Source organism: Neolamprologus brichardi, chromosome 11 (assembly GCF_056152115.1).
Source record: "Neolamprologus brichardi isolate AB-2024 chromosome 11, ASM5615211v1, whole genome shotgun sequence".
NCBI classification, from domain to species: domain Eukaryota; kingdom Metazoa; phylum Chordata; class Actinopteri; order Cichliformes; family Cichlidae; genus Neolamprologus; species Neolamprologus brichardi.
This window is the reverse complement of record NC_142114.1, coordinates 15,167,187-15,179,096: the sequence shown is the minus strand read 5'-3', so window position 1 is coordinate 15,179,096 and position 11,910 is coordinate 15,167,187. Positions and strand designations below refer to the sequence as shown.

At 42.1% G+C, this 11,910-nt stretch overlaps 1 protein-coding gene across 2 annotated transcripts; it reads right to left on the bottom strand.

Moving 5' to 3' along the window:
* Positions 1 to 973: 973 nt before the first annotated feature.
* pdp1 (pyruvate dehydrogenase phosphatase catalytic subunit 1) lies at positions 974 to 10,506 on the bottom strand. Of its 2 annotated transcripts, none has more exons than XM_087848182.1 (9): positions 10,420 to 10,506; positions 7,020 to 7,338; positions 6,772 to 6,939; positions 6,045 to 6,256; positions 5,050 to 5,131; positions 4,391 to 4,485; positions 4,131 to 4,299; positions 3,828 to 4,046; positions 974 to 2,838 (listed from the first exon to the last, which is right to left on the bottom strand). In XM_087848182.1, the coding sequence occupies exons 2-9, from the start codon at positions 7,269 to 7,271 to the stop codon at positions 2,458 to 2,460; spliced, it is 1,578 nt and encodes a 525-aa protein (XP_087704308.1). In that variant the 5' UTR covers positions 7,272 to 7,338; positions 10,420 to 10,506; the 3' UTR covers positions 974 to 2,457. The 2 variants fall into 2 exon arrangements, with proteins under 2 accessions (XP_087704308.1, XP_087704307.1); XM_087848181.1 differs by lacking the exon at positions 10,420 to 10,506 and adding an exon at positions 10,322 to 10,413.
* Positions 10,507 to 11,910: the final 1,404 nt, after the last annotated feature.

Sequence of the window (11,910 nt, the reverse complement as noted above, 5' to 3'; positions counted from 1 at the left end):
CATGCTGCAATGTCCACGACCCAGTCACACAGCGTGTTGTACCCTGGAGGCCGGGTCATTATCATTCCGAGTCTTAAAAACGCTGAAATCTTTTTATGGTGCATCCAGTGTAGTAACAACTTTACAAGGCTGCTATGTTAGCTTGTGCTTGTGTGTTCAAGGATCTTTTAAAGAATTAACTAAAAGCAAGTAAAATGCAGATTTATACAAATAAAGATTTTATAAAAAATCATTACTACAATCCTTTTTTAATATGTTGATCTTCTCAATGTGAAAGGAGTGGGGAAAAAAATCAGAAGAAAGATTAAAATTTTGATTTATTTTAAACACTTTAGCATCTGAATGCTGTATTGCTCACCGGTCACTTCATCAGGTACAGCTTGGTAATACCAGATTGAAGCTTCTTTTGCTTCGGAGCAGCTTTAATTATTCATGGCATTCAGAAATACTGAACTAAAATACTCAAACCAGCCCGTCAGGAACCAACAACTTTGCTGGGTTCATAAAGAGTTCAAATCATTCAGTTGCTCCGTTTCAACTACAGCAGAGCACCCTGATCGTGTCTACATGCCTAAATGCAATGAAGTTGCTGATTCATGATCAGCTGATTAAATATTTGCATTATCGAGCAGTTGAACTGGTGTATCTACTGAAGCTGGCCCGAGTGTATCTGTTAACTTATAGGACACAGCTGTAGCACAAATCTCCGACGACAGCGTAGCGACAGGTTTGTGTTGTAGTTTAACCTCCTCTGGCCTCTTTGGTGCTGCAGCACCACCTAGTGACAGCAAACACAGTAACGCTCCCACTGTTCCACATGTAACATTTAACCTACCTGTGTGTATAGTGACAACACACCTGAGGCACACTGACCTTGCAGGTGTTTGAAGGTCAGAACCTTCCTGGCTGAAGCACTATTCTGGTGGCCTTCTTTGTATAACCCAAAACAAACCAAACAGTACCAGGATTTCTGTATTTGGCGTTTTATTAAAGCATTCCATATACAAAACTCAACACACATAAGTTAAAATTTATACATACAACAGAAATGATGTGTCACATACTCCAAAAGCTGAATAAATAATATTTACTATTCAAACAGCTTCTTTCAAATGTACATTCTGCTTATTCAACAACCACAACCCTGATTTCTAAGTAACAGGAGGGGTTGGTTTGCTGCTTTGATTCTTATTAATCACATGAATGATAAACTTCCAATCTGTAACAACCTGTTACACTATAAATGACCTGTCATATATATATATATATATATATATATATATATATATATATGGTTTTTAACCCTTCAATATTTGGAAAAGAAACTAAAGGTCAAAAAAGAAAAACAAACAAGGTCAGTGTGTGCATTAAGGTGCTCATTAACAGGAAGTCTGACTTTGATCCTCTAGTATCAGGGATACAAAGCAGCGTTACATATGGAGAATAACTCAATCTGTTAGCAGACGGGTAAATATCAGTGCACTCATACACGTGCAGCTCAGATCTTCATTGAGGTGCTTTTGTCATTGCTCTGTGTGAAAGTACACTGGATTCAAAGTGAAAACGATCACTTCTGTCACCAGTTCCTGACGTCTCCAGTTTGTGACCTTAAGGATGAAAAAACGTCTCTTCTTCCCAAGTTAAGCCTTTAATGCGAGCAGCGAGCACTCAAACCACAACTCCTCCCTCCCTAGTTCCTCTGTGTAACAGAATGACTTCTCTCTAACTTAAACTGTGAGCCCTCAACTTTATTTTGAGCCGTATGAGTTTAAGAGTTGGCTTGTAGCCTACATTCTAGAGTATTTACCTCCACATTGGATGTGGACATCAATGTGAACACCTTAACACTCTGAAATCAGTGGAGTAGATCTCACTGTAAATGCAGAACAAAGCTTCTGTGTTTAGATTCACTAAGAACATCTCATACAATGTCACAGGGTAAAAACAAATCGATGAATCAGCCAAGGTCGTAACAACAGTCCCTCAGAAACAAACTACAAAGAGAATATGACTGCATCCTGCTTGTAGCCGAAAACGAGAGCACGCTGCAGTCGGGGCACAGCCTATTTAAAATCCATAATAGAACAACAGGTGGAGTCAGCCCTGTTGCTAAAAACCTCTTTTCTTTTTAAGCCACTCCCACGTCCTTTACCCTTTTTGGAAGTTTCTAGATTTTCAGTTTGTAACAGTGTCTTATTAAAAGAGAAGTGTACATGAAAATGGCAACGAGCGGCAGCATAAATAACATGTTATAAGAAACGTCATCCAGTTTTTAGCTGACATCTTCATAAGAAACCGCAGCACTGCATACAAACAAATACACTCTTTATATAGTGTTAAAACAATCATATTTAACGGTGGACAGATACTGAATATGGCCGGTTTGTCCTCGGTGTGCTTAGATACAGATCTGCTGTGTGTGTGTGTGTGATCAGAGTTACATGGCTAATGAGCAGCTCATGACTGGCCTTCCTGTCTCTGTGCTCCAATCACATGAGGGTTAAACTGCGTGATGATGATGGTGATGTCATCGCGGTACATGCGAGCCAGCTCCTCGGGCAGTGACAGCATCTTTGACAGCCTCTCGTGGTCCACTGTGCCAAACTCGTTGTTTCCCACCGCGTGGCGCATCAGGTGGGTGGCGGCGTTCTGATCTTCGAATGCTGAGGACGCACGAGCCTTTCGCTCCTCGAGCAGCCCCTGCATTTGTCCCAAGGTCACCCTGTATCCTCCGACTTTGAGCGGCTGATGCTGGTGGACCCCAGTCAAATACTCCCCGACGATACGAATCACTTCCTGCCTGTGGAGGGTCTCCCAAAGGCCATCAGAGCCAATCACCTGCCGAGAGTCATATAATTGTATATATAATCTACCGAAAGAAATCATTAAAAGACCAAAATCACAATGAGATTCATGCCCATGATGAATGTATTTACACTTAAAACCACAACTGTAAGTCAGGAAACATTCAAGTGTAGTAACTGAAGCCGGCATGGGAGCTGTAGCTAACATTATTCATTCAGTTGGGAAAATACTGGCACTGGGAATAAGTCATCTAAACCTAATTATTTCTTCATAAATACAGCCTTTGTTTGAAAAGGTCACACAGCATGCATTAGCTAGATAATTCCTCAAAAGAAGAGCTTTCTTAGAAGCCCTGATATTTTCTTTTTAATTAAATAAATAGCACAGCCCACTCTCCTTTTACATGCAATGAAAAAAAAAGGTACATCTGGAGGATGGATGCCTACTTTGAGGAGAACAATGGTACAAACATCAGGATTCAGAGCGCATTATTCAGTTCTCAGAGTTAATTAGATGTGACTCATAAAATCTGACATTATTCAGCCTATTGACAAAAAAAATTAGACCCCAAATCCATAATGTGTTTAATTTTATAAATAGAATAAATGTCCAGGTTTCAGCTCTTTGGATCAGTTCCTACGTCTCGGATTTATGCGGGGCTTTAAATCAACTAATGCTGGGCCCTTTAACCAGTGAAGAATGAGAGCTTTATTAAGAATGGGGATGACGTTGCATTGATCATCATGACTGTAGACATACAAGTTTTCAAAATGTCAAAGGGCAGCATATTTTTGGGACAGATGTGGAAAAACGATAAGACTGCCAGGAAATAAATGTCCTGATGTAAAACACATTGTATGTATTTTGTATGACGCAGCAGTGGGGGTTAGGTTAACTGACAGGCCGGGAACCTGTCCAGGGTTTACCCTGCATCTGTGACAGCCGGCATAGGCTCCAGCTCCTGAACTGGATAAGCAAAAGAGAATGGATGGATGGGTGACAACACCGCCGCTGCAACTTACCAGGAAGCGATCCTGTGGCCTCAGCTTGTGATACGTGATCTCGGGCTCAGCGGTCAAGTAAGGAGGGGTGTGATAGTTCGGGGGGATAAACTTGGTGTGCTCATTTTCGTGAAGCTGATCAGGTCCGGACTCCAAGACGCGCTTCTGCAGCTCAATGCTCCACTTGAACTTCACATCCCCGAACGCACGGAAAGGCATGAGCAGGCCGAGCAGCCGCTCCTGACAAAGAAGAAAAATATGGTGGCGAGGTTTTAATAAAGGTTGTAAAAACAATCACAGTGAGCAGATTTACGAGTGCAGTACCTGACGGATGACCGTTTTTCTCTCTGATGGAGGGTGTTCGCTCCGTATCCGAGCCACCTCGCTCTCATTCTGGGCGTTGTGGTCATTGGAGAATGTGTGAGCGCTAAATGAACCATCCTCCTCTTGGACACCCAAAACTGCCCGAGCGTCTCCTGCATTGGCTATAAAGCTTCAGAAACAAAGAGACAACGTTACAGAAAATCTATTTCATCCCTTTAATGTTGCTATAATGCATTAAACCATGTATTTATTGTTCATACAGGTCTGGTCCATCAATGTGAGCCACACAGGCTGTTGCTCCAGAAAAGGCCACTCTCAGAACCCAGTAGTGCAAAAAAGCATTTGGGTCTCCAACCTGCAGAGCAAAATAAAGCAGGAAAGGACGGTGCTTACTAGACAGGCAGGCACTGACACACGAGCTCCCCTTTGAGCCATAAAAGTTTAAATTTGGAAGCTCACATTTTTTTGGCATTGCTGCTGTGGAGAAATGTTATTCAATATGTGGCTTAATGTGTCAAACTGAACTCAAGTCTTGGCACAATTTAAATCAGGCTAACATGTCTGTGATATTCTGAATTTGTGCTCAGCCAATATCAGCTTACACTGCATGCGGGCACACTATGAGGAGGACTGCCCTGGGCTACAACTGCAGCCAAGATCAAACTGGCAGAATAACCACTGCAAGTTTCATAATGAAGCTGCAATAATGTCAGACATGGAAAGTAAATCAGGGAGATGATAAAAGGTCAGAAATTACTCTAATGATAAAATGAGTCGATGACACTCAGGCTCTCACTTGGGAGTTAATTCAGAGCTCCTAAGTTTGCCTCCTTAAAGTAAAACTTGGAACATAAACTAGTCACACCAAACTGTATTAGCATGTTCACAAGGCACACCTTGGATTTTTTACAGTTCATACCTGAGCTTCCAGTGAAATATCATTGTCGAGCCTCTTGAAGGCATTCAGCAACGCCTCGCGGGTGTCTGGAACGTCACCTGGGCTGAAAACAGGGAGAACAATTGAGTGAATCGGATAAAGCAGGAGGCACAGGTCGAGAACAGAGACCAAAAACAGCACTACTGGAAAACAACACACAGGCCTATGTTGGTGTGGGTGTGCTGCTACCAGATAAAGATGAAAATAAAATGAGAAAGAAGGAAATGTTTGCCAAGGCCAAACACTGGGGAGAAAATTACACTTCTGTGAATCAGAACAGATGACGGTCTACTAATATTTTTCGACATACTGGAAAGGCCAAAAGACAAAGAATGCATTTATAAACATCATACATTAACTGGACATTTTATTAGGTACACTTTGAAGACAAGGGAAGATGCAGGCCACTACGACTCCTCGGGTAGGCTGCAAAATGATGTTCATGCTAAGGGGGCCAAACTGTGCCAAGAACATTTCCCCAATACTATTACACCACCAGCAGCCTGAACTGCTGATACACAGCAGGATGGATCTGTGCTTTCATGTTGTTTACACCAAATTCAGACGCTGTCATCCAAAATGTCACAGCAGAATTTGAGACTCATCAGACAAGGAAAGCTTCTTTTGTCCAGTTTTGGTGAACCCATGCAAACTGCATCCTCAGTTTTCTGTTACTAGCTGACACCACTGGGCGGTCGTCTTGACCATGTCTACATGCCTAAATGCAATTAGCTGCTGCTGTGTGTTGATCTGATTAGACGTATCCAGTGAAAACCCATGCAATGAACACACATTTGTGAGGCAAACGCTGAGCTGAGTTCAGCAGAGGCTGCTTGAGAAAGTTTGAGAAATGAATTGCTCTCATTTTAATACAAAACGCCCGGGGTGGGGGGGTTTCTTTGTTTGTTTCTTTGTTTTTTAACACAGTGGCCTTTAGACATAGAAGTGTGTACTCTGCTGACTTTCACATTCCTCACCTGGTTAGATCGATTAATTCCTGCCAGTAGGTTCGAAGGCTGTTGAAGTAGAGCCTCTGAGCCTCCCTACTGAAGTAGTCGTTGGGGTGTTTGTGCCACTGCAGGATGGGACTGAGAGCCCTGCCGGCCTCCACCGCTGCCTCAAGCTCACACAGAGTGTTGTGGGGCAGCAGTGACACTGCTATGTAGTAAAACAACCTCTCACTCAGCGCCTGCAGAGAAGAGGACACAGTACAATTGCATCAAGACACACAGTGGCAAACATAACACAGAAAGATGCATCGTGCCCCAACAGCTGTGCAACCTTTCAAATATTTGCACATTGTTAGTTTGCAGATTGTACCAAAACAAATTCAATCACAATCGTTTGGATTTGCAAGCTACGCCTTTAGAGCAAAGAAAGCTAATCAGTTAAAATGGTATGCAGGATAACTGTGTCAGAGCTAGTGACAATAAATGTCACTGAGAAAAAATAAACCACAAATTATCAACAATTATGAGGTTTTTTTACTCAATCTGACATGTCTGAGCGTTTTCTTTCAATATTTAATGCAATACAAGCTAAATAATCAACTTTCCGGATAAAGTTTGATGAAGTAAATGAGGGTCTGCCAAGAAAAACAAGAAAGAAAAAGTAGTAAGGTTTGAGTTTGAGTCCAAGCTACGCTGCTGGAGAAAAGTAAGATAACCAGTTAAAATGACACGCAGGCTAAGTGTCTCAGTTTACCTGTGCACAGGCGCAGCCAGCGTGGCCGTCGAACACGCCGAGCAGCATCCCTCGTGTCTGCAGGCACGTGGCTGCGCTGCGGCGATCTTCGATGGGAGCGTTGGCTGGCAGCTGATTACTTTCGAAACCCATCACCGAAGACACATTTTTCCCATCAAACTCTGGCACCTGGGATTACACCATGAATAGTAAACTACAGCAATGCTACTACGGATGGCAAAATGCATTTTATCTACAACCCAACAAACCTTAAAGCTGTACTCGTTGGCTTTGAGAATGGAGTTGACCTGCGGAGGGGTGAGGATGTAGCTGTGGAGAACTGAGGATGTCTGGTAACTTCTTGATGGCTGGCGTCGTTGCCACATGTGAGCCGACTTTCTTGAGGCAGGTAGGTGAGCTACAGGCCCAAACTGGGACTGGTGTTGTTGGCATGGTAACAGACTGGAGGCCAAGACCTTGGAGCGAGGCAAAGCCCTGAGCAGCTGAGATGTCACAGGCATGGCTGACGGTACCCTGCAGGCAGGCGCGCGCACACACACACACTCTGCAGTGCTGATGTAACCACACCTATTGAAGAGGTACAGCGGTCAGAGAGCAGCAGATGGAGGTCCTTTTTTTAAGCTGCATTCATCAGCAGAGGGGCAGAGTGTTCCTGGCATAGACCATTAAGCAAACAATGTGCAAACAAACTGGGATGATGTGACAAGGTTTTGCAGCTGGTCGTAAGCTTTATGACAGAATAACGTAAAAACAGTTTTTCCACAGTAACTGCCAACATGATACTTGAAAGTCAATGTTCAGACAAATCCTTTAAACCTGACTCCTGCAGTGACCATTCACATATTTTGCCTGTGGGCAATTCAGATTAAATCAGTTGGCTGGTTAAAAGTTGGGCTGTTGATTGACTGCTTGCTGTACTGGAAACTTTATTGAGCCCAACATTACTGTTAAACAGAATAGATCAAAGTAAGGGATCCATGTAAAGATGAGTGGCAGCGATGGAATAGCAATATATGGTTAATATTTAGTAAAAAATACATGAATTTCAATACTTCTGTGCTCAGGAATACTTGTGTTGAGGAGGGGATCTTTAAATAGTTGTGATCTCTGTATCGCCATTTCTTTAGCGCTCAAACACACAGCATGCTGACCAACTACATACTGGATGAACAAGTCCTTCATTGTTTGAAATAGGGCTGCCACGATTAGTCGACTAGTCACGATTACGTCGACGATCAAAATCGTCGACGACTGATTTCATAGTCGACGCGTCGTTTGAAGCTTTGTAAGATCCTAAAAGACGCAGGAATAAGTAGTAGGATTTAAGAGTGTAATAACGGACTGAAACAGAAGATGGCAGCACTGCATGTACAAGGATGCCAGCTGCCGTTAAACCCCGAAGAAGTCATATAAACATGCTTATATGACCTTCTGAAGTTTGAACCAAGCATCAGAATGGGGAAAAAAAGGTGATTTTAGTGACTTTATATGTGGCATGGTTGATGGTGCCAAAGGGATGGTTTTGAGTATTTCAGAAACTACAGATCTACTGGGATTCTACCAAACAGGCATATCTAGGGCTTACAGCCAGAGGTCTGAAAAAGGTAAGTGAAAAAGTAAGTGGGTGAAAAGGCATCAATGCCAGAGGTCAGTAGAGAATCACCAGACTGCTTTAAGCTGATCGGAAGGCAACAGTAACTCAAATAATAACTAAGGTATGCAGAAGAGCATCTCTGCATGCACGAAATATATCAAACCTTGAAGCAGATGGGCTACAGCAGCAGAAGACCACACCAAGTGTCCCTCCTGTCAGCTAGTAACAGGAAACTGAAAAATTCACACAGACTCATGGTGCCTTGTATTAATCCTTGTGGTGTGGGGGATGTTTTATTTGCACACTTTGGACCCTTCAGTACCACATGAACATTGATAAAACGCCACAACCTACTCTAGTATTGTTGCTGATCATATGCATCCCTTTATGACCACAGTGTACCATCTTCTGATGGCTGCCTCCAGCAGGATAACACACCACGTTCACTGCACTGAAATAGCCTTTACAGTCAACAGATCTCAATCAAATTGAGCAATTTTTGATGTGGTGAAACCAGAGATTCAGATCATGGATGTGCAGCTGACCAATCTGCACTAATAGTCTAATGCCATTGTGTCAATATGGATCAAAATCTCTGACAAATGTTTCAGGCACCTTGTTGAATCTGTGCCACAAAGAGTTAAGACAGTTCTGAAGGCAAAAAGTAGGTCCAAATCAGCACTAAGAATGTGTACCTAATAAAGTAGCTCCGGTGAGCGTGTACTCTCAACAAAATTGCTCTTATTCATAAATTAAATTTGCATGAACACTGTGTTGAATATTCAGAGAAGAAATGTCAACCCTCATAGATATTGTTACAGTGATTATGTCCCATAATCTCAGATAGGGGCAGTGTAGAGCCTCCTTCAGGAATAATAGAAAGTGTTTTAGTTTCGTTTATATAGTTTGACGAAGGTTAACCATTTCTGTCCTGAAGTATTAACAAAAACCTGGATTAGAGATAGCACCACTGGAGACGACATTTGGCGTGAGTTGTACTCTGCACTCTTCTCTATAGGTCAGCAACTCTGCACACTGTTAAAAATAGCTCTGGCAGTAACTCGCCCCTGACATTTAGTTCTTAAATAATGATCTGACTGGTTAGGATGACCCAGTAAACCGGATCCTCACTGCAACTGTTCATAAAATCTGCCCTCATTTCATAATTTAAGATGAGTCACGAGAACAGGGTGAAAAGAGAAACCAACCGATATGAAACTTCCTCAGCTGATTCTGAAAACAGTCAGATACCTTTATGTATTTAAAATGGTAAGAAGCTACTTATCCAGACATGCAAATAAGGCAGTGTGCATACACTTCCAGCAGTCAAACCTTAATAGAATAAACAAGCAAATGTGTACTTTGAGCGTTTTCTTTCCACTAGTCTAAAAAAAAAAAGAAAGGAAAAAAAGACCTGTATTACGGAAGTAAAATAGCGTCAGAACTGTAAAAATAAAATTACCAGCTCCTAAAAAAACGTTTCCGCTCTATGTTTCGCCTGTTATTTCTACAGACCCTCAAAATGTGGAAAAACTGTGTGCGGACAGTGATGAAGCAACAAAGGTGATGGATGCTCGGGTAAAAACGTACTCCTTACAGTGACAGCGTCTTGCAGGCTGACCCCATATGGAGAAAGCCCAAACTATGTGTGAGGCACACAGACCACTGAGGGCCCGTCCCAGCTCGGATCTCTGCAACAAAGTTGCCATGTTTGTTGTCATCACTAGCCTTTCCTTGATATTTGCAAAGCAGGTCTGTAAACCAGTATAGTAGCCAGTATCGGAGGAGCCCGACTAAAACATGGAAGCGCAGTCTCAGAGCCACAACATGACAATAAAATAGGAATAGGAAAGCTGTCAAACAAGGTTACTTAAATGGGTACAGTAGCCAAATTCATGCTAACGGCTACTAGTGGTGTCCAGGTTACACCCACCAAACTGGATACTGTTTGCTTACATAAAACGCGACTACACCCGGGAAAAATCCTCTGGACTTCAACGCATCTTAACCCGCGAGAGTGAAAAGTTCAAACGAGGTGCAAAGTTGTGGCTTACCTCAACCAGCGGATGTAAAGAAGTTATTTGAGCTCATGGCTTAACGCCGACCCCTCTGTGTATCATTCGGGAGCGCCGCCCGGTGGAGTGAACTCTGATTGGCTAAGGGCTGGCAGACGTGATGACGTCGAAGCATAACCACATGCACAAAGTCAGAATGTGCTTTTTAAAGCCCCGCTTCTAAATAGGATCAGAACTGCTGTGACCCAAGAAAAGTGATCCGCTTTCTAGTTTTTAGTATATGTATATTTTATAATTTAATAAACAATTTTATAATCTGTACATTTATATATTTTTTATTTTGTTTCTGAATTTACAATTTGTCATTTGAAGAATAAAATAGTCTTAAAATAAACCAGAAAAAAAAGAGATTTGTTAAGTACATCTGTTCCTCTTTTCCTTCTAAATATCCACTCAGGCAATCAAGTGGCAGCAACTCAATGCATTTAGGTATGTAGACATGATCAAAACGAACTGCTGAAGTTCAAATGGAGCATCAGAGTGGGGATGAACAGTGATTTAAGTGACTTTGAAAGTAGAATGGCTGTTGGTGCCACACTTCTCCGGGTTTCACAGCGAGTGGTCCGAAAAACAGAAAACATCCAGTTCACTAGGTGAAAATGCCTTGTTGATGTCACAGGAGACTGGGCAGTCCGGTTTGAGCTGATAGGAAGACAACAGTAACTCAAATAACCACACGTTATGCAGGTATGCAGATGATAATCTATGGTATGTTGAAACTTGAAGCAGATGGGCTACCTTGGTTGGGCTATGGATGGATTTAAATTTGATGTCAGCAAGACGTTTTAAAAAAATAGGATTCGGTCTATTTAGCACCGCACTGCAATGCTTCTTCTTTTAAGAACACTTTGTGTATTAATGAGCCCAGTTTCTGTAGTATTGAAAGAAATTCATTCACAGTTCAGCAGCTTGGAGGTGTTCTAATGTCTTCACAAGTCTGGAATCCAGGCAGGCCAGATTAGTCAGTTAACCTATGGAACCACCATACTGTAAATCATGCAGTGTAGTTAAGCATTACCTTGCTGAAATATTTCCCAATTTTTTTTTCAATGCACCAAACCTCTTTGTAGGAGTTACACCATTCATCATTGATGGTGTCTTCACAGATGTAACACCATGTGTACTAATGCAATACCAAACCATGGTAGCATGAACAGTGCACTGGTAGCGAGCCGGATTTGGAATATGCAACAGCAAAAAGCAACGAGAACATTCCCCACTATGCCTGTGGTAACAGAGCCAGAGGTATTTCAGTAAAGCATCTGCATTAAAAGGCACACAGTCAAGAAAGAAAACCAAGACAGAGAGAAATAAAAATAAAATATTAGAACTTTTTCATGCTGGCCAGTGTTTTTCTAGCTTCAGTCAGGAACCTTCCTCTATACAATTAAATTCTGTTTGGATTTACATATATATAAACAAAATAAAACAACCCCCCCCCCCCAAAATTTCTTATGGAATAAAATAAGG

Excerpts from the sequence above, each read along its gene's own strand:
- pdp1 (XM_087848181.1), bottom strand. Across the intron at positions 6,257-6,771 it reads CTGGCTGCGCCTGTGCACAG|GCGCTGAGTGAGAGGTTGTT; the intron begins GTAAACTGAGAC and ends TCTTCTCTGCAG. Across the intron at positions 5,132-6,044 it reads GAATTAATCGATCTAACCAG|CCCAGGTGACGTTCCAGACA; the intron begins GTGAGGAATGTG and ends CCCTGTTTTCAG.